The sequence below is a fragment of the Bombus terrestris genome, chromosome 16 (genome assembly GCF_910591885.1).
Source record: "Bombus terrestris chromosome 16, iyBomTerr1.2, whole genome shotgun sequence".
In the NCBI taxonomy this organism is placed as follows: domain Eukaryota; kingdom Metazoa; phylum Arthropoda; class Insecta; order Hymenoptera; family Apidae; genus Bombus; species Bombus terrestris.
Genome location: NC_063284.1, coordinates 3239232 through 3259819, shown reverse-complemented (window position 1 = coordinate 3259819; position 20588 = coordinate 3239232). Strand labels below are relative to the sequence as shown.

Genomic DNA, 20588 nt, shown 5'->3' with positions numbered 1-20588 from the left:
GCTGTTGACTGGCATACAAAGTTGTGCATCTATCGCGCCAGATGCGCTTCTCTAATTTCCATAAACTGAAAATCATTTTCCTTTATGAATAATTAATTGCAGACATACTCTATACATGAAGAAAATTTTGGTTCTTTATTGGAGTCTTTAAATATTTTTTGAGGGTGGGAGTAAATTTTTGAGATTTCGAATATTATGTCTGAGAAAAGTTATTTTTTATTAAAACTGTAAACGAAAGAGTCGCGACAGAATCATTTATCAATGTCGTACTACTCAAACTATAAAATGCAGATTTAAATTCATGATTTCCTTCGTGATTAAATTACAATAGCTTTCTCTCTGATTAAATTATGATAGTTTCAAGAAGTTCGAAAATTCTGGAAATGCCAGAAGATTAAAAAATTTCAAAAATAAACATACAGGATGAACCCTCTCACATGCGCTATCTTTCTTATTGTAGATTTGGGTTTCCTTTTACATACGTAGATCATTGGATTAAGTAAACGCAATATCTGACCTCTGGCACTGAAGCTGGAATTCTCTATGGAATTTTCAACTCCGAAATCTGTGTTGCACGTTCATAAAGGCAATTACCATGCTCGATAATGCGAACTAATGTGCAGTGCTGCAATTAAGCAGGATGATGAAGATGCTGTTAGGCTTAGATGTTAGATTACGAGCAGAGTATATCTTAGACCTTGCTTGCTAATTAGCGTGGAATTCGAAACTATATTGGCTTCTTAGGTAAACGTTGCTCCCTATTTATCAATTTTGTTTATATATTATGTTTTCATATTTTGCCATATTGCCATATTCTTCTATGTATTTACGTAGATATAATTATAATTTCTTTCATGTTATTAAAAAAGAATATGAATTTTCATAAATTTGTTGCAATTCATCGATCATTTAAAGAAGACAGAGTACTGCGTTTTTCTTCACGTTTCGTGAGACGAATGAAACACTGTTCTGAACGCTAGCTCAAGAAAGGAATTTATTCAACCTGTCTTCGTGAAGATCATCTACACGTGATACAGTAATAATTTCCAAGCGACGACACTGACAAGGATACAATGGTATGTCATTTTGACAAACGAAAACGCTCACCGTTGTATAGTAAACGATGCAGTATGTGAAACGATTGTTCCTCGTTGTGTAACCGTTTTATATGCATGAGAATGGAGCACGTGTAATTGGAATTGCAGTTTCGTGATGGATCATCCGTTTAATAATTTTTCACTCTGCATGGTTATTAATCATGCTGATACGATTTATTAAAGGTAAAAATGTGAAACGTTATGAGCACTATGGCAGCTTTATAACCTCGAATTTATTTACATGGAATTTTTACTTCAAAAATCAACAAAATATAATTTAGAATTAACAGAATATCCTATGAATAAAAAAAATAAAAGTAATAAAGAAATAATCATTATAAATCATTAATAACCAGCATTAGAAAAATAGAATAGATGAATATATGAACAAATAAATGAATAGATGTGCATATTGTACGGTAGTGAGTGACACATTTGGCGTTAGTGTCGCGTCAGTTACATTATCATAATGCCAACGCACCGTGCTTAATATAAACATCACCAAAATACCACATATACAATTTAAATGAAATATTCAATCTGGACAATGACTTCGAATAATTACATTAATAAATTATTTCAATAACTCACTTCAATAGTTGAAATTTGTGATTAAAATGAAGATTCAGAACGAACATGGTTCCTGTTCTTCTTAGTTTTCAACGCGATCATGATATTTTCAATGTTTTAATACCATTTGCATAATATGAGAGGAACGCTCCGACGAGTTCCTTGCACTATGGTTCATCATCCTCTTTATGAATCTTTCTTCAGCTGACGATTGTTGCGAAACCCTGATGAAAAATAGAAGAAGTAAGAATTGAATGGTATAAATATAACCAGAGCATGTTGAGGCGGTTTCTATTTCTGTGCCGTGCTTCCTCCGGCGAAAAAGAAGTGCTTCTTTCACTTTTCCAGCCAGCTGATGCCGGCTAACGTACAGTGAGATTTCTGACCTACAAAAACCAGTTGTCCTTGCCAGCCATGACTATTCTCCTCGCAATCGATCGTCCCATTTCAACGCGAAGTTCTGATGCGGAGTCGCGAATCAAGCAGTGGCAATTGATATTCCTTTTTAGTTGATGGATCCTATCGTTTTCAATGGAGCAAACTTTCTTAATTGAAGAGAATCCTCTGTTTCCTTGTCGCGATACTTCCTCCTATTTGTAGAACTGTTTTAACCATGAAAGTTTGGTGGTGGATTAGCAAAGAGAAATACAGAGGAATTTCTTAGCTTAAAGGTTTACAGGGAGATTCTTCAGATTCTAGAGGAATATTTCAGGATTAATAGCATTCAATGTTATGTAAAGAGTTTTTTTAAGACTTTTCTTTCAGGCAATTCTTTGGGCCGCGAGAAAAGTTTTTGTATTAAGAGATTTTTGATATCTTCTGTAGAGAGAAAGAATTTTAGATTAGGAAGATTTCTTGGAGTGTAATAAGATTTTCCACGTTAGATTTCCCTTCTTCTATTCGTAGACAGTTCTTTATATTTTATGAGAATAGTTTGGCGAATATTTCAAGAGAGGTATTTTAGTTTGTACAAAGATTCTTTATATGTGTGTGAATCGTAAGAAAATTCCTTACACTACAAAGTATTTCTTCGTGTATTATTTTCTTGTCTGAGGATTCTTTAGATTTCAGAACAATATTTCAGACTCAGATGTCTTTTGTGCAACTATAGAATAGAAAGATTTCTTTAGACGATAATGAAGATTTGTGATTTATGAATTATCTTCTAATTACGAATAATCTTTTATGATATGGTTATCTCTTTTAATGAAAATGTTTGCTCTATTACCACCGTGAAAATAAATAACAGGAAGGGCGAAAACGCTCTAAACGGACGTACAATCGCTCTAATACCCTTATTCTTATTTCCATTCTTAATAAAATTAGACAAACGCTTCTTTCTCATAAACATTTTCAAAAATCACTATCTTTGAAGTTTCTCTTAGGGAATTCTCAAAAGACGTCTTCAATGTGTTAACAAACTCCCAAATTATTCCACCAAATCACGTACTGTGTGTTATAATTTCAACAGAATCGAATTCCGCGAGAATTTCATCAGGTAGTTATCGTCACCTTTGTTTCTTACATAGTAATGAATTTCAAAGTAGTCGTGTTCTAGCTGGTTTTGCAGAGTTCAGCGGTTCATGAAACTCGCTTAAACAGCGTAAGACGAATCAACGTGATCCTGGGACGTATCTGTACCTCGCAACTTTCTTGGTACGATTGATAACTCGATTGCCTCGAGGGAGAGACGGGGAGAGACGGGGAGAGACGAGGAGAGACAGGGAGAGACAGGTAGAGATGAGAACCGTTTGAAAGCGTGCACACATCTGGTTACTCATACTACGAAATATTGGAAGCTAAAAATTAATTGAATAATGAACTGTTGCTCGTGTTAGCATTATAGCATCTGGTTTTTAGATTAGGATAGAAAATGGGACTATGTATATTGATGAAAAAATGAGGGAAGTTTTTTTTTATTATATTTCTGGATGCGGATATTAATGAGAGAAAAGATCTTTCCTTATAGTAGCGAGGAGAGGGAAAACAAGAATATTTGTTACTTTAGTGAACAGTGAAAATTGTTAGTGGAAGAAATACAAGATTTTTGGTTATATTAGTGTAATAGAATTTTATTTGATTTTAGTAGAAACATCCAATTAATTGAATAGCAAAATATTCATGCAGAGAAAAACAGATAAATTTCCTTTTATCTATTATTATTTATTTCTCAGTACTTTGTACCTAAAAAGGTATATTAAAACAGGTAATTATAGAGCAGTCGTCAAGCAAAGACTGTAAAACAGAATCAATTTCACTCTAAAGGAAAAGAATTTAAAGTTAAAATTCGCGAGAATTTTTCAAGGGAGTCATTTCAACCATTACTAAATTCGTTCTAGAGATACGTGTTAGTCTTTTGCCTGACCTATTTCACTGGAATATCGCGCTGCCGTACCAGTATTTTTCTCTGTTCTCTGGGGTTTTTTCACCATTTTTCTGTTCATTTTGAAATATCAAAAAATAATTTCCCTCGTCGAACGACATGGAATCTATGGGATTCCATGTCTTCCATGTTTAATGTTCGTTTTTCGGCCTGATAAATTTTTCAAGTTTCACTTTTTTTCCATTTCGGTCTTTTGAAACTTTTATAATTTGTAAATTTAGAAATAGGGAAATCTGAAAATTTGGAAGTTAAGAAATTCGGGAGCTGGGAAATGGAGAAACTTGAGAATTAAGTAATTAGGAAATTAGGGCACTTACTTTAGAATCAGGAAATTAGGAAACTTGGAAATTAAGGAAGGGAGCTGTGGGGAAGTGGGGAAACCTGGGAATGAAGAGATTAGGAAATTTGGAAATTTTAGAATTAAATAATCCTTTCAGAGATAAATAATAAATTTCATATGTTTTACAAAGTACTTGCTAAAAAACAAAAAACAAAGATCTTATTATACTAAAATCTACTAATGTGCAAATATTATTTGCAAAATTCAAATTTTAATTCAATGGTACAAGTTGTCCAATAGCTTCCATTTATTGCTTCTTAAAGTTTCTGAATCAACCTGTCTTGCAGATCCTATTCAATCTATCTTGAACATTTCGAGATGAACAATCAGAGGAGAAACATGAATCTTGTCGGTAGAACATGACGACGTTTCCGAATTAGACTCTATTCAGCTATGAACACGAGCCTGAAATGTATGGTGCGTACGCTGAATGTTGGATCTCGACTTTCTGGCAAACAACCAAGCAGTCTGTGTGATTTCCTCTTATTTTTCTTCGTCCTTTTCGTCATTTAGCTTTAGGGACTATTTCCTGGTCGCGAAATTTCGCTTTTATTGGTCGCTCCTCTCTCTTTTTTTGTCTTTTTTTTTGGTAGACAAATATTCTGTGGTAGCTGCTCTGTTGGTTTTACGTAGCAAATATCGCTGTGATATATATGGTTTGAAAGTAGCAAAAATGGTTTTATCCTTTTTTTCTGGATATTCTATGGTTTGGTAGATCTTCAGTTTATGGGAGAATTATATAGGCTTTTCTATTTATTTAGAGCTTTTGATATTCAAACATTTACAGAGCAGTGGATCCTCAGCTTGTGGAGCGATTATATGGATTCCTTTTATTTATTTAAAGTTTTGGATATTTGAATATTTCGGATATTTATATTGAGCTTTGAATTATTTAGATTTTCTTATATATTTGGTGCTCGTTTATACTTGTATAAGATTTTTCAAAATTCAATAAAAGTTATTGTTGGAAATGGTTCAAGAATGATATGGAAAGGAACGTTTTCAAAACATGAGTATTTGTTTTGTCCATGTATATTCCTTTTATTGATGTCACAAATAATAAAAATTATTTTCGTAGTTCCATCGATACCGTTCAAATACTTTGACGGTTTCAAAAACAATTTGTAACAGTTTCAAAAATCCTATTATTTGTTTTATAGGATTTTAAACTTCTTCAAACTTCGTCCAATAACATTTTGAACTACTTGTAGCAAACTGATTTGCAATGAAATGGTTTTCTCTGTGTCGTTCAAAATAGTTTGTCGTTCAAAATAGCAGAGCAAAAATTTGAGAATTTGAGTACTGAAAACTTCTCTCTGGCTAACACGAGTGATATGAGCGAATAAGGAAGAAATAAAACTATGAACAATTTTTTTTCTTTTCTCCAATAAATAAGTTGTACATTGTAGACAAATGAGGGATATAAAAAAGATCCAAATAATATTATTATACGCACTGTGCGTTGGTTCGATTTCTTTGTCTTAGATCATTTGAGGAACCAGCGGGAGAATATTTGGGAGGATTTATGGGAAGGAGGAAAATATTTTAGGTTAGGAGTAGGGTGAAAGAAGGTAACATTTATGCTTGCTCATATTTGGTGTGTTATGGGCGGAGTGGAACGCTGGGCGTATTACTGCCATGTATTCTCGGTCAACTAGCGAGACAATTTCTGGGAGGCTTAGGCTTAGTGGCCAGCGACCAAGGATGAGTGCAGGGGATGATAGTGGTCATCATCGAAATATTTATACAGATTCATTGATTTACGTGCCGGAAAGGATTCACAGGAAAGCGTGGCTGACGTTGATTGCTCGAAACGACCGAATGGTGAAAATTGACGATAATCCTTGAAAAATCGTTACTGGTTTGTCATTTATGTACTTTTTCTGTTTCTGGCCAGTGCTCTGCTTTTATCGCCTGATCCGAATGGGAACTCGAATGGAGCTGAGTCAAACATTCGGGGTGCATTCTACATGATCGGGATAATAGAATTTGAATAAAAAAACTGGCCTTCAAATAATCCTAAAAATCTAATGAAAAGTACGGAAATTTTAAATCGATCTTTAGTATTAAAAATTTATTATTTTTTATTATTTCCATAATTTACTACAATGATTGAAACGTCTCTTCTTTTTTTCGGTTGTACTTTATCCTTCAAGAGTTTAAAAACACTATTCAGAGAAACTCCATTTTCACGTTCTACTTTCCACCCTTAAACCGCAATACATTGAAAAGCAGAATTCAATTGCCCAATGGACCAGCGAGAAATTGCAAATAAAATTCTATGTGAATCCAATGGAAGCATTTAACGCGTCATCCGGACACTTCTCCTATTTTTTCTCCAAGAGTTTAAAAAAACACAGCACCACTTCCATTTTCATATTCTCTTTACTGCAATATATTAAAGGGAATTCAATAATCTTACACAAATAAGAGGAAACAAAATTCCAATGTGTTAACGTATGAAACTCATACTCTTTGATTCTCCAACCTGCAAATGGATCGGCCGAGGAAAATCCTGCCTGATCCTTGGAATATACGATTTCCCTCTATTTAGCCCTCTTTCTCCTGAGTTGATCGATTTCCAATTTCTTCAGGCCCCTTCAAAGCTTCTGCCTCCACGTTTCTCTCACAATAAAAATAAAAAGTCCTCTTCCTTGTCTCTGGAAACTTTGCACATCAACTTCGCTGCTGATCATTGAACGATGGAGCAGAATTTCTCCGACTTTCTTCAAGCCTCTTCCAAGCTTCTACCTCCACTTTTCTCGGAGAAGAAGAAGAAGAAGAAGAAAAAGTCTTCTCTTCTTTCCGTGAAATTTTACACATGAACTTCACCACTGATCATTCAAGGATGGAACCACAATCGACAGCTACGGTGAATCTACGACACCTACTCGTTTGTTTGGTGATGACTTTCAGATGATAATCAGTAGACCGTGGATGCTTGGACAAATTCGTATTTTTCGAAATATTTTAAAAAATCTGGAATTTGAATAAAAAATGGAGATGGTGATGAACAGAATGGAGATATTTGAGCAAATTCATATTTTAAGGAGTATTTTTAGAAACCTGGGATTGGAATAAAAAAATTGCGATGGTGATGAATAGACTGAGGATATTTAGGCAAATTCACATTTTTAGGAATATTTTTAAAAATCTGGAACTCGAATAAAAAATGAATATGGTGATGAGCAGACTGCGGATATTTAGGCAAATTCATATTTTTGTACATATAACTAAAAATCTGGAACATGGATAAAAAATTGTTTCATCTACGAAATATTGTAACGAGTTGTAAACTTTGCATATTACGCGCACTCTGTGCACTTTGGCGCGTCAAAATTTTCCATAAATTCATGAATGTCCGTAGTTCAGTACTGAGGAGCTGGGCGATCGATTTTTCCAGCAATGGGTTAGTTTTATCAAAAATACAATTTGAAATTGACACAGAAGTATTAAATTCTTAGATAGTATGATTTTCCGATAACAAATACTTCTGATAACAGCTAATGATAAATTATTTCATTCGCATTATATATGTCTCGCAATCTAAAACGCTAAATAAAATAAAATTAAATTAACACTAATGGAAACTAAAGCAAAATACCAGATAAAACAAAATTTGTTAGAAATTTTCAATAATCTGTAGATATCCTGAACCCTAATAATTTATACCTAGCAGTTATACTCCTTAACTACTTGCAAGTAGTACGAATCCGCGATACATCAGTCACAGTACACTTCCAATAGAAAATTTTTAAAGTTTTACATTTTTCGAATTTTCTACTATTTTAACAAAATTTGTTATATAATAGTAGTACTATAAATGGCAGCTATTTGAAACTTTAGGAACGTAGGAACAAATTTTTGCCGTCAGCCTGTGTAATTTAATTGGGGAAGTACCCGCTTGGCAAGCGGAAGATCCGGGCCGGATATCGGTCGAGCAATTCGATCGACCGAATATTTTTCTCCCTATAGCATATAATTAATATTGGTAAGCTTTCTCGAGAGGTTCCGCGTTAATGAAAAATTGATCAGCGAAAAGGATGTCAGGTTGTCCTGATGGACTATAGGTAGATAGACTGTCTCATCGATTCTTCTGTTGTATGATAAAAGTGAAGCCATCGATGGAGAAGATGACACTGAGACGTAACGATCCGATAGTATAATGGCATCATCTCCCTTTCAGTTTGGATGCTACATTTTTCAATATCGATAGTCTCATCTCGCTTTAAATGGTCCACGGTATTCCCTTTAAAGGGGCTGTTGCGTTTGCCAGGTCAAAGGTTACGTGTCTCTTAAGATGATCTCCAGTTGCTCGATCTTTGAATTGTGTGTTAGTTGTTTTTTCTAATTTACTAGTTACAGCCAAAGGTTAAGTGGTTATTTTAGAGTGTTTTTCGTAAAAGAATTTTATATCGGTCAGTTCACATGCCAGTTTTATTTGAAACGTTACAGCAGGCAGGTCAAAGGTCAGGTAGCTTCTTTCAGAGTGTCCTTTTAGAAAAAGTATTTTTGGTGTATCTCTCAGTTTTATTCAGGGAATAGTCAGAAATTAGTAGAAGAGAACTAGCTCTTATACATACGATCCTCCACTAACAGATGTTTAGACACTCTAAATCTGCGGTAAACTGCAGTACAACAGTCGCAAATTGGTGGTCGAGCCAGGCGTTCATGGAGGAAGGAATCGATGCTAAGTGTACAGTATAGATACTATTTTGTCGAACTTAGAAACGGACAACGCGAGTGGAAGAGAAAGGGAAGACAATATATCGGTGAGACAATACCAACACAGCGATGGGACTTTCTTCTTTTCAATTTTTGTTCAATAAAACTTGTACCAGTGTAATGGTAGGATTGAAACAATACCAAAACACGATATAATTCGCAGTATATTTACTTGTTCAATGATATCAACTTAGTTTCTTTCGTCTATTAAATATGTATGTAGATGTGATTTAAGCTGTATCGTGTTTGGTCTTATTCTGGTCAGAAAAAAATCTCACATATACGTTGGTAAATGTTTGCTTTAAAAGAAAGTGAAAACTAAAAGAATTTCATCATTGTATTATTAATGTCTCGTGAACAATTGATTTCGGATCAAGTTATGTTGCTGATTATCAGTCGTGCAACAAGGAAACACTAGCAGCCCTTGTTGGGGATTCCCTTCAGTGGTAGCTATGATATGGATAGATACGTATACCATGGATACGAGATCCCATGAAGCCGCGCGAAGCAATTTGATCGTGACCATCGTGACTTTAGCATGTAGAGTAGAAACGGGTCCCATTAAAATTACCGACACGGATCTTCCTGACACACATTTCACCGACAACTATTCACCGACACTAGAGCTGATCGACGCTAGAATTGGCCTATACCAGACTTGACCAACGATAGCTTTGTCCGATACCAGACTTAACCAACGATAGCTTTAACCGATACCAGACTTGACCAACGATAGCTTTGACCTACAGCTGCCTTGGCTAACTGACAGTATTAGCAGAGGGAAATAAGAGAAGATTTTTATTTACGTAGGTCTATTGCTACCAGCTAATTGATGGCCGATCGGTTTGCGATGGTTGGATTAAAAAAACTAACTTAAACCCAATGTTCGACCGTTTGGAGGGAGACGCGATCGCGAGTGTTGAGGATGAGGTTGACTGATTGAAGAATGAGTGGATGAATTTGTAATAGAAAAGTATATTGAAATAATTAAAGGTATAAGTATAAGTTTATGTTGATTCAGATCCTTACTCTCTTAGAGTTTCTAGACAATGGAATGGTAGGGAGCACGTTCATATATTTATAGCAAAAAGACATTACCCAAAAAGTTAACCTTATAGCTTGGGCTAGATTGAGATTAGGTTAGGCCTGATTGGGGTTAGGTTGGGCTAGATTAGGGTTAGGTTGGGCTAGAGACTATAGGGAACAAGTGTAATATATAAGTTTATGCTGATTCAGATCCTTACTCTTTTAATGTTACTAAACAATGGAATGATAGAGAACACGTTCATATATTCATAGCAAAAGGTCATTACCAAAAAAGTTAATCTTACAGTTTGGCCTAGAGGCTAAAGGGAACATAAATAGAGATCTGTTTATTAGTTTCTTTGTTCCTAAACTTTGCAACCCAAAACATGATGTATATTCAAGGGTACAATGATATGCACTGCTCTTTATTTAGGATATTTCTGCGTAATAGCAGTCTTCAGGTCACATAAATAAAGATGATGTATATTCAAGGGTACAATGATATGCACTGCTCTTTATTTAGGATATTTCTTCGTAATAGCAGTCTTCAGGTCACATAAATAAAGATGTAGAGTTTTTCTTGAAGTAGACACCTCAACAGCGAGGAAGCGCGCCAACGGGAGTGGTAAAGTCCCATTACAATTATACAGTCGACACCAGGAAATGATCGATTCCCTATTTTGGTTAGGACAATAGAGGTGGTTAAATTGACTATAACACTGAACTAACAGATAATAATTTACACTTTATTCCAACAACTTGTAGATAAGATGTTTACGCTTGGTGTGTATAAATATAAGTTAACTAGATGACTGATCTAAGGCTGATAAACCAGTGCAGAGATGTTGACTGAGTTAAAGATGTAAACCCAGTACCGTGATGTTGGCTGGGTTACAGATGCGAATCCAGTGCAGGGATGATGACTGATCTGACGATGGTAAACCAATACAGAGATGTTGACTTATCTGTAGTGGTTGAACCAGTAAAGTTCAGTGACGATGTTGCCGTAGAGGAAAGCTCTTGCTGGATGTCGGTCGCCCCACCACTGGTCGCTTGCAGCTGGAAATCCCCGGAAAAATGGAAAAACCCACTTTTTACCTGATGGAGCAATAACTATAAAGAACGTCTTGACTTAAAGGTGTTTTATACCAACGGCCCTAACGGTAATATGGAAATGCTTAGTTTTATGACAATTCCTTATGATTATTACGGTCCGATAAATTATATTTGCACATATATTAATAGCCTTGACCGAGGAATGGATTCCGGGTTACGCAAAGAGTCATCGGACCTAACACCCAATACAGAACACAAATTGGCTAGCAATTAAATAAGCCTTGCTTTAATTTCTTTGATTAATTCTTGATTGCTTTGATTAATTCACCTTAAGTTTGAGCGTAATTTTAACACAAATCCATATGATATCCATGGTGTGAGGTAGCTTTGGGCCAGGACCTTCAATCTGGCTATCAACCGTTTGCAGCAAGAAAGCTACGTGCGTAAGCAAAAATCCCCTGTGCTGATACTACCAGTCGGTCAAAGGTGTCGTCGACCAAGTCTGGTATCGATGATGACTATCGAGTCTAGTGCCGGTGATTTCAATGGGACTCGAGCAAAGAAACTGCCGTTGCACTTCCTTTTTCTCCTTCTCCCTTCTCCCTTCTCGACATTTCCTCGCTAATGGACACTATAGTGGCGCTACGTACTAAAGCCACAATGTGGCCGTCGACCAAGCTTGGTGGGATCTTGTATCCAGTGGTGGGCTGGGACTAAAATTTCTACCGAAAAAAATAGTTAGACATCACCAGTTCATCATGTTTAGCTCATCAACTAAATTCTACGTAGAGCGATCCAAAATCCATACCGATCCACCAGGTAAAACTACAGTAGTACTGTACAGGAGTTTAGATTATTGCAAGTAGTACAAATCCACAATAATTAGACGAAAGAAATTTTCAACGTATATTTTTCGAACTTTGTATCCTCTTACGAAGCGTATAATCTAATATTGGAAAGCTTCCCTGACGTGCAAAGTTAATGAAAAAGTTGATTCGAAGGACTACTTGGATTTCAAAGTTCTCATAGTGTGACACATGCGAACTTCAGTATATTCGAGTCCGATATGTGTACGCGCATACACGGCATATAGAGAAGTCTAAAGAAAGTAGAATTTTTTATGAGTAAACTTTCAGCACCGGTGCAACCTTAGAAACGTATAAACAGTGTCCTCGCAGACTGGGAACTTGTTCCACCAGAGGCACGCTCCCAATAATTCTTCATTCTGAAAAATAGGTTTCTGTCTCGAGCACTTTATTCAGAACTGACGATCCGAATTATTTTCCGTTTGTCCATATAACAAGATATCTATAAACATCTGGCTATTTGTTATGGAGATACAAACAAAATTATTATATTCTATTGATTATTTAATCGTACGTTAATCTCTATGTTAGGTGTTTTCGTGCATTCATGCGAGCTTTGAAGATACAAATTATAAAATTTATAATAAACTTACAGTGGAATACTTGGTATAATTTTTAATAAATAAACCGTATCACTGTTGATGAATAAAAATTTAAAGTGTAATGATAAATTGATAATGATATTAATAAATAAAAATAAGATATAAATTTGCACAAATCCTGTATGCCATTATGACATTACATATATTGGCAAAATAATTTCCTGTTCTTATGCTTAATTCGGTAGAGGCGTTTTTCATATTCAATTTCAATGAATTTTCCGTTTCAGATTTTTCGTCCAAAATAATTCTCTTATTTAATTTCTCAATGTAGGGAGATTTAATCACAAATCATTGCGGGTCATGTAAATTCGTTGTTGAATATTTGTAAAGTTATTAACGGTGAATTTATATTTAATTAAACAGTCGTATTTAACAGCTGATCAAATTCATTACTGGCTATGTCTAAAATTATAAACGATTAATTATAAACTCTCGTTTGTTGAATTTAAATTAGCGAAGCTTTAGCACCTGCCATAAATACACACATAAATCCATAGTCTACTTACAGTTACCAAAGTAAACAATATTTAATTAAAAAACAGTATTAACGAAATTCAAAATCTAGTAAATTGTTAATATTAATAAACTACTAATATCAATAAAGTAATATAAATCACAGTATAAATAATATAAATCAAGTATTATTAATAGAATAATATAAATTGTAATGTAAACGATATAAATTATCCGCTACTTTACAAGACAATATAAATAAAGACAAAATGAAATAGTTCACTTTAAGAAGCATCCGCCTTGAGAAAAGAAACAAAGATTACGACCACACAGCTACATCTTGTACGCAAGAAAGTTTAGCCCATTTTCTCCAGGGCGAGGAAATTCTTTCCAACCATAATCCATTAATTCCTTGTGTAAAAAAGGCAGGAAACGGAACGAAATGAAAGTACATATCTGGTTTATGGAGCTAAAGTGATGTAAAGAGAACGCTTGGAATTAGATACGGCCGCTTAAATTTCCCGAGGATACCCGAAGCCCCATTTCCGGAATTCGCGTTATCGCGTCGCTGATTTTGGACGATTACCTCTTGGCCTGGAAACGATCCCAACGTCACACTTGTAACGCCAGGCAAACGAGTTTCAATTTACTGATGGAACCTGACGCGAAGAGATGTTGGTGAGAGCGCGAATTTTCCGAAGGAAGACTATATTGGGTTCATTAAATTTTCGGAGGTGAGGAAAAACAGTTTTAAGTTGGATATCTGGCAAAATACGTGGTAATCTAGTTGAAAAAACTTGGAGTTTTAAAGGGAGGTTATTTATGGAGCTGCAGACCTTTGAAGTTCAAGGCCTAATCTACTTGGACTCGGAAATGTCACGTAGCGATGCTGATGGAAAACAGAGTCGGCTGAATGGACAATGGAGATAGAAAACTGAATTGCTAGAAGCGGACAATAAAAATAGAAAGCAGGGAAAGTTATTTAGAATCGTGTCTCTTGGATCTCCAACAAGTGACCAAGGATTAAAAAGACTCTTCTTTCGTTTGTTTCTCTTCAGAGAAGATACGGATCTCTCCTGGTCATAGGGATGTCTCAAGATGTTACGAGCTTAGAGATTGTCATAATTGGACTGTGGACGTTTATGGAAATTCGTATATTGACCAAAATATTTAAAGAGTGGAAAGGATAGAAGAATAGAAGACATATATTGGGTTGGCAACTAAGTGATTGCGGATTTGTCAATACCATCTAATAACAAAATCCGCTATCACTTAGTTGTCAACCCAATAATATGTAGAAATATATGGAACTTTTAAATTTGTTATGACATTTAATGGATGAAACAAACCATTTAGATTCCACTTTTTTAGTTGTGTGCATAAAAATATAAAATTGCACGAATATCCGTGGTCTGATAATTTGTTCTTCGTTGGATATTTTTTATATTTTTCCGTATTACCTGCATTTTGCCGATTTTTGTAGCTATAAATTTTTCATAGATGCATAATCTGTAGATTGCACATGGTATGAAAAAATATGTCAAAAATGTAAAGTAGAACACGCGTCATAACGGTGAGTAGGCGGGGCAAATGTTTACTTTTCATTTTTGCAGTCATTTTACATTTCATGATAAGAAAACGAATTTTAATAAACGTTGGCAGTCTAGTTATAACTTCAGTTGGGAAAGAATATTTGATATCTCGCTTTGTCCTCGATTTATTTTCGAAGATTTTCTTTCATTTTTCTTTTAATTTTGTGCAAGAAATTTTTATCTTTATATTGATTTTTAAGTTTAATTAAGTTAGGAAGCATCGAAGTTGTTTTAAATTACCTACAAAAGGGAAAAAGAGCTTTGGAGACTCTGATATTGGTTTTCAGTAGTAATGGTCAGCAATAAGTGAAGCAATGTACGATATTAATACCGTGTCTCCAATTTTTATAATTTTATGATTGGTCACAAGACTTGAAAGGATTTTTCTTCTTTTCTTGTTAATTTATTAGAATATTTTTTTAATTCAATAATATTTTCCATCTATTCTGTCTCTCATTAACAATATTATTCCTTTTTCATTTCAGGTGAAGACCATCAATGAAGAAACGCTTCATGGATCAGACCGAAGCCCAATTACCGCAGGAAGCTTGCATTCCTTGCAATTTTTCATCCATCATCCTTTCATAAAAGTATTTCTTTACATCCCAGTTCTTGAAGTATTCACATCTGGAATCTAAATAAAAATACTCAAGGGAGAACCAGTCTGTACTGCGACATAATTAGTGTACAAAATCCAAACTAATATACTGATATCCTAATATACAACAAATATATAGATATTGTTTCCAAATGGTTTCCAAGGTGTTGGAAGAGAAATCAATGTGGCTAACATAGTGCAACCCCTAGCGAACAATCCTTGACTCTTTCTATTATTGTCAATACATGAAATTAAAAGAAATATATAGAAGCAATGTTTTAAAACCATCACACGTAACTTTGAATCTCACATAACTTGCTCAGAAGAAAGAAGAGTAGCAACCAACCACGTCAAACATATTCTAACCACTACTAATCTCTTCTATATTCTTTCTACTATTACCGATATTAAATTCAAAGGAATCTACAGCATCGTTATCTCCAAAAAGCGACTTGATATTCATAAAACTTCGTCAGAACAAAGAAGAGAAGCAACAAACGATGTCAAGCATACTCAAACCACTATTAACTCTTCTTCCATCTTTCCATTATTGCTGATATATAAAATTTAAAGAGATCTACGGAATCAGTATCCCCATAAAGTGGCTTGAAGCTCACATAGCCTCATCAGAACAAAGAAGAGAAGCGATCATTATCGTCAAACATACTCAAACCATTACTAACTCCCCCTACGTTCATTCTCTAATTGCCAATATATAATATGTAAATGAATATAGAGAAGCATCTGCAGAAAGCTCCTCGGATGTGTCATAATCTCTTCAGAACAAAGAAAAAAAGTAACCAACATCGTCAAACACACTACAATCGCCACTAAATTGTTCTCTGTTCGTCCCATTATTGCTGAAATATAACATTTCAAGGAATCTACAGAATCGATATCTTCAAAAAGACAACATACTTCTTGAGAACAAAGATCAGTAGCCAGCGCGGTCAAAGACACTCCAAACGCTACCAAACTCTTCCCTATTATCCGTGTCGTATCATAGAAGCGATTAGTTATCAAGAGAAAGCGACAAAGCGTTCATCGACGAGTATAACTGGAGAATAAAAAACTCCTGGAACTGGGTAAGCGACGTGGATCCTAGTTACGAAGAGGCAGCTTAAACGTGGAGCGTTTATCGGTTCAGAAGAAATTCCTTTTGCCTTTGTCAGCGTTCCTCTACACGAGATAAAGGATTCAGCCAGCCAGAATTCGTCCGTGCAAACGATAGAGAAGACAGGAACAGTGTGGCCGCGGGGATATTCGATTGAATAGCCGAATTCGATTACGTTTCGTGTTGGAGAAAATGGTTTCCGATGACGAGAGATGAAGAAATCCGAGGACAGAGTATATTTGCTGTATGTCGTATGGGCGTGTTCGTTGAAGTTGTATGGATGAGGAGTATGTAGAGGTAAAAGGAAGTGAAAATGGACAATTAAAGGAAACATGGGCATCGGTAATGCCATTGGCAATAGCACGCAGGAGTTCTGCAGCGACAAGTATAAGGACTTTCAGCCTCCAGATGGAGGTAAGTACTGATAGAATATTATGCTAAGTTGTAATTATAGTAAGTGGGAAGAAACAGTATAGAGGTGAAAATATTGAATTAAAGACCTTAATAAGAGAAGCCGTGCATACGAAGTAAAAATTGCAAAATGTAAAACAATACAGTAATTGTAAATTAGAAATATTAATACAAAATTTAAACTGTAGGGTTACACGTAGAATCTTTAGCTCGAAATTGAAATTGTAAAATGGAAGCTTTAGTATATAATTCAGATTACAAACGAGGAACCTTAAGCTGAAATTCAAAGGAGGAATGATCCACATGAAACAAGAACCCCAAAAAGGGATTATACAATTGTAAATTAGAAATTTTAATACGAAACTCAAACTGTAAATCACAGGTAGATACCTTAGTTTGAAATTCAGATAGTAAATTGAAAATTTGAGCATAATATTCAAATTAACGTTTGGAATTTAAATAAAAAACCTTAATATGAAATTCAAAGAAGAAATACGCGTATCAATGAAAATTTCAAAAAATAATTATACAACTAAATAAAAGCATTGGAAGCAGGATGAAAACAGAATTTTACCAATGAAAGAGGTAACGTAAAGAAAAATATTCCATCGATAAGGAATCAATCGATATACAGGGTGTCTGAGCTACGTAAATGTGATCACCTAAATATCTGGCTCACTTGTAATCGCGTAAGAGGATTCTCATGACGAAGATAAATTATTTCAAGAGGTGAGTGAGGTAGACTTGAGAAAAAATTCTTTCCACCATTACATGTGCCCCTTGAAACTGTGTAACTTTGTCTTGAGAATTTTACATTTCAGATCTTCACTGTGGTAAGGTGTCATGGTATTGGTTTTTCAGAAGCAATTGTGTAACTACAATATTACACTTGCACTTCCATTTCGCACGAACCTTCCGTACACATTGCAATCCACTTCTTCAGGGTAGACCTGGAACTGACGGTTTCAAATCCCATTATCTCCGTGTACACTGAGCGATATTTCACTTGACTGATCAAACTGATGACACAACTCGGAAGTTTTACCCAGGTGTTCAACTTCGAAGTCGTTTAACTTGATCGGCCAATCAAAGTGGACAAAATGATGCCTGAAACTCTTAGTTTCAGGATGGCGTTAAAGAAGTGGGCTACAGTGTGCAGGTGCGAAGTGCAAGTGAAGCAGCTTTGTCTTGAGATGTTTCTCATGTAAACAGTACAATAGGTAATCAAATTATTTAACAAAATAACGTGTATGTAAAGGATAATACTATCTACAGTTTTATCAGATATATATTTGCAATCTACAAACATCACTAATAACTAATTAGCCAATCGAATTAGTCTATTTAACTAAAAACATTACAAATATCTCTCTTCTCTTCGCTCTTTTCTTCTTCTTCTTTTCCAATTTCTTCACCCAGTTTACAGACTTACATCTTCCTTCTTCGTTGACTATCTCTTCTCTATTAACTGCCCAATTTCTGGAAACCTACACTCTACTATCATGTGATCTGAACTTTAAATTTCCGTATTTGTTCCCACTCTTCTCACAATATCATCTCAATATCTATAGATTTATCTTCTCCTTCGTCGCCGACTATCTCTTCCCTACTAATTGGCCAATTTCCAGTAACCTGCACCCTCCTACCATGTGCTCTGAATTCCAAATTTCCGTATCTATCTTCAATTTCCTCTCAGTATCTGTTCCACTTAGAAGTTAACTATTTTAATGTGAAATAATGTAACAGTAATGTGATGTAATGTAACAGTTTGGTTACTCACGCATCAGCTAGATATTAAGGAGATCCAATTTAGCTGAGACACTCTGTATGCTACAAAATATAGAGACGTCTATTCCCTGGGATGTTTCGGTGGCTCGTTCCGCATACGAAAGCTGCAAACGAAATTCAAAGAGCAACCAATCTTCTATATCAGTTAGGTAGTCGGTTTCAAAATTGTATAAAGCAGCGACACGCGGTCCAGTACGAGAAAACATGGTGTGACAGTAATGTGGTTCACGTATCCGTTTCTGTTTCATTTTACAGAGCTGTGGTGTGAACCGGTCTGGGACTCTTTGCTCTGCTGGCCACCGACCAAAGCATCTACGACGACCAAACAGAAATGCCCATTCGAGGATGTATTCGACGCAACCAGTAAGTATACACGTGTCACCGTTTGATGAATGCACATTTAAATTGCTTGTTACCTGGGCTGATATACACTGTGTGTATAGATGTAAAGCTGGAACGTAGGTAGAAGGAAACAAGTGAAGAGAATATCGAGTAATAATGTAATTAGAATTTATATGTATGGAATTTCCAAATACGTTTTGAAAATAGAAATCAGGTTTAGTGGGAACATGGTGATGTATTGATTGTTAATCACTGAGTATTTTCCTAAGTTTTATACACACAGTGGCTACAAATAGTATTTGCACAATATTGTATGTGTCGTAGTATTCGCATACTAATTAAAAAAGAATTGAAACTTTTTTAAAAATTAAAATCTTTCAGTTTACCATAGAAACAAATTTCTATTTCTTTTTCCACGATGCAAGATTATAAAATATATTTTTTATACTTTGAAGGATTATAGAAAATAATATTTTCCTATATTATAGGAAATTGTTTTTTAAAAGTCAACTTTTTGTATAGTGGCAATGAAATAAATTCTTATTTTTTTCTATGATATAGAATTAGAAAATACATTTCTTATATTAAGGATTATAGGAAATAGTTTTCATATTATTCTTTTAAAATCTTTCATAATATGACAGAGATAAATTTCTGTTCTTTCTTCCTTCTTTTGCAATACAGAATGGAAAGGTACAGTTCCTATACTTTGAAGCATAATATTAAATACAGGGTGACTTTTAAATTTTTATTTCCAATAATTGTTACAAACCAGATAAAGTTGGATTTGCATTTAATATCCATCCGACAATAAAGCGCTGGACTGTTTGAACTGAAAGAGAATTAATTCTATTGTTGTACGTGGAATGTGTCAGTGCTCTTTAAGAGATTAAGCCCGGTTTTTAAATGAGAGACTGTGGGAAGAAAAATAAAAAAAGTATTCTGTATGAGCAACCTACTGAAAAGGAACATCAAGAATGGAAGAAAATGCCAGAGGAATAATAAAGTGTATTCTTAAATGACGTAAGCTTTGTTTCCAATGAGTCATTAAACGTGAGAAGAAAAATGGGAGATATTCCGCATGAGAAGATCAAGTGAGAAAACGAAAGAGAATTCCAGAAGAATAATTTAGATTATTTTTCGTCGCTTAAGCCCTGGAAAGACAAATGAAATGCATTTTCCATGAGAAAAGGGGCTTCAGATGAGGACGAAAATTCTAAAAGAATAATGCAGATTTATTCTTAATCGCTTAAGCTTCGTTTCCTCCGTAAGGCCTTCAACGTAGATATTAGAAAGTACACCGTGCATAAAAAGGTCGGTACAAAATGCATTCAGAGTTCGAGAAAGAATCAGGAGACTAACCTAGTGCGAGATGCCTTAAGCTTCGTTTCCAACATTTGACTGTGAAAGTCAATGGCTGGTAATGAAGTAGGTAGCTTGGCAAGCCTATACCGAACTACTATACTGAACAAATACAGATACGAAATAATAATAGAGACTTATATGAGGAATCTAAATCGGAATATACACACATTATATCACATTAGACAAAATGTAAAAAGCTTCTACAACGTGCAACTTGGGGACGACCCGTTATTAACGAACTTCATTGGCAATTACGATAG

General features: G+C 34.9%; 1 protein-coding gene across 8 annotated transcripts in view; it reads left to right on the top strand.

The window, feature by feature from the left end:
- The window catches only part of LOC100642625 (PDF receptor), a 66373-nt gene that overhangs the window by 24748 nt on the left and 21037 nt on the right, over positions 1-20588 (top strand). For 7 of the 8 annotated variants that reach the window (XR_002308832.2, XR_001099688.3, XR_001099687.3 and 4 more), the window contains exons 2-3: positions 15196-16836; positions 18877-18984. Coding sequence is in view for 4 of the 8 variants with exons in the window: in XM_048413394.1 (XP_048269351.1) it covers positions 16755-16836; positions 18877-18984 (190 nt within the window). In the remaining 4 variants the exon portion in view is untranslated. Of the gene's footprint in view, positions 1-945; positions 1077-15195; positions 16837-18876; positions 18985-20588 lie in introns of those variants that run through there. The other variant, XM_048413393.1, reaches the window with a different exon arrangement.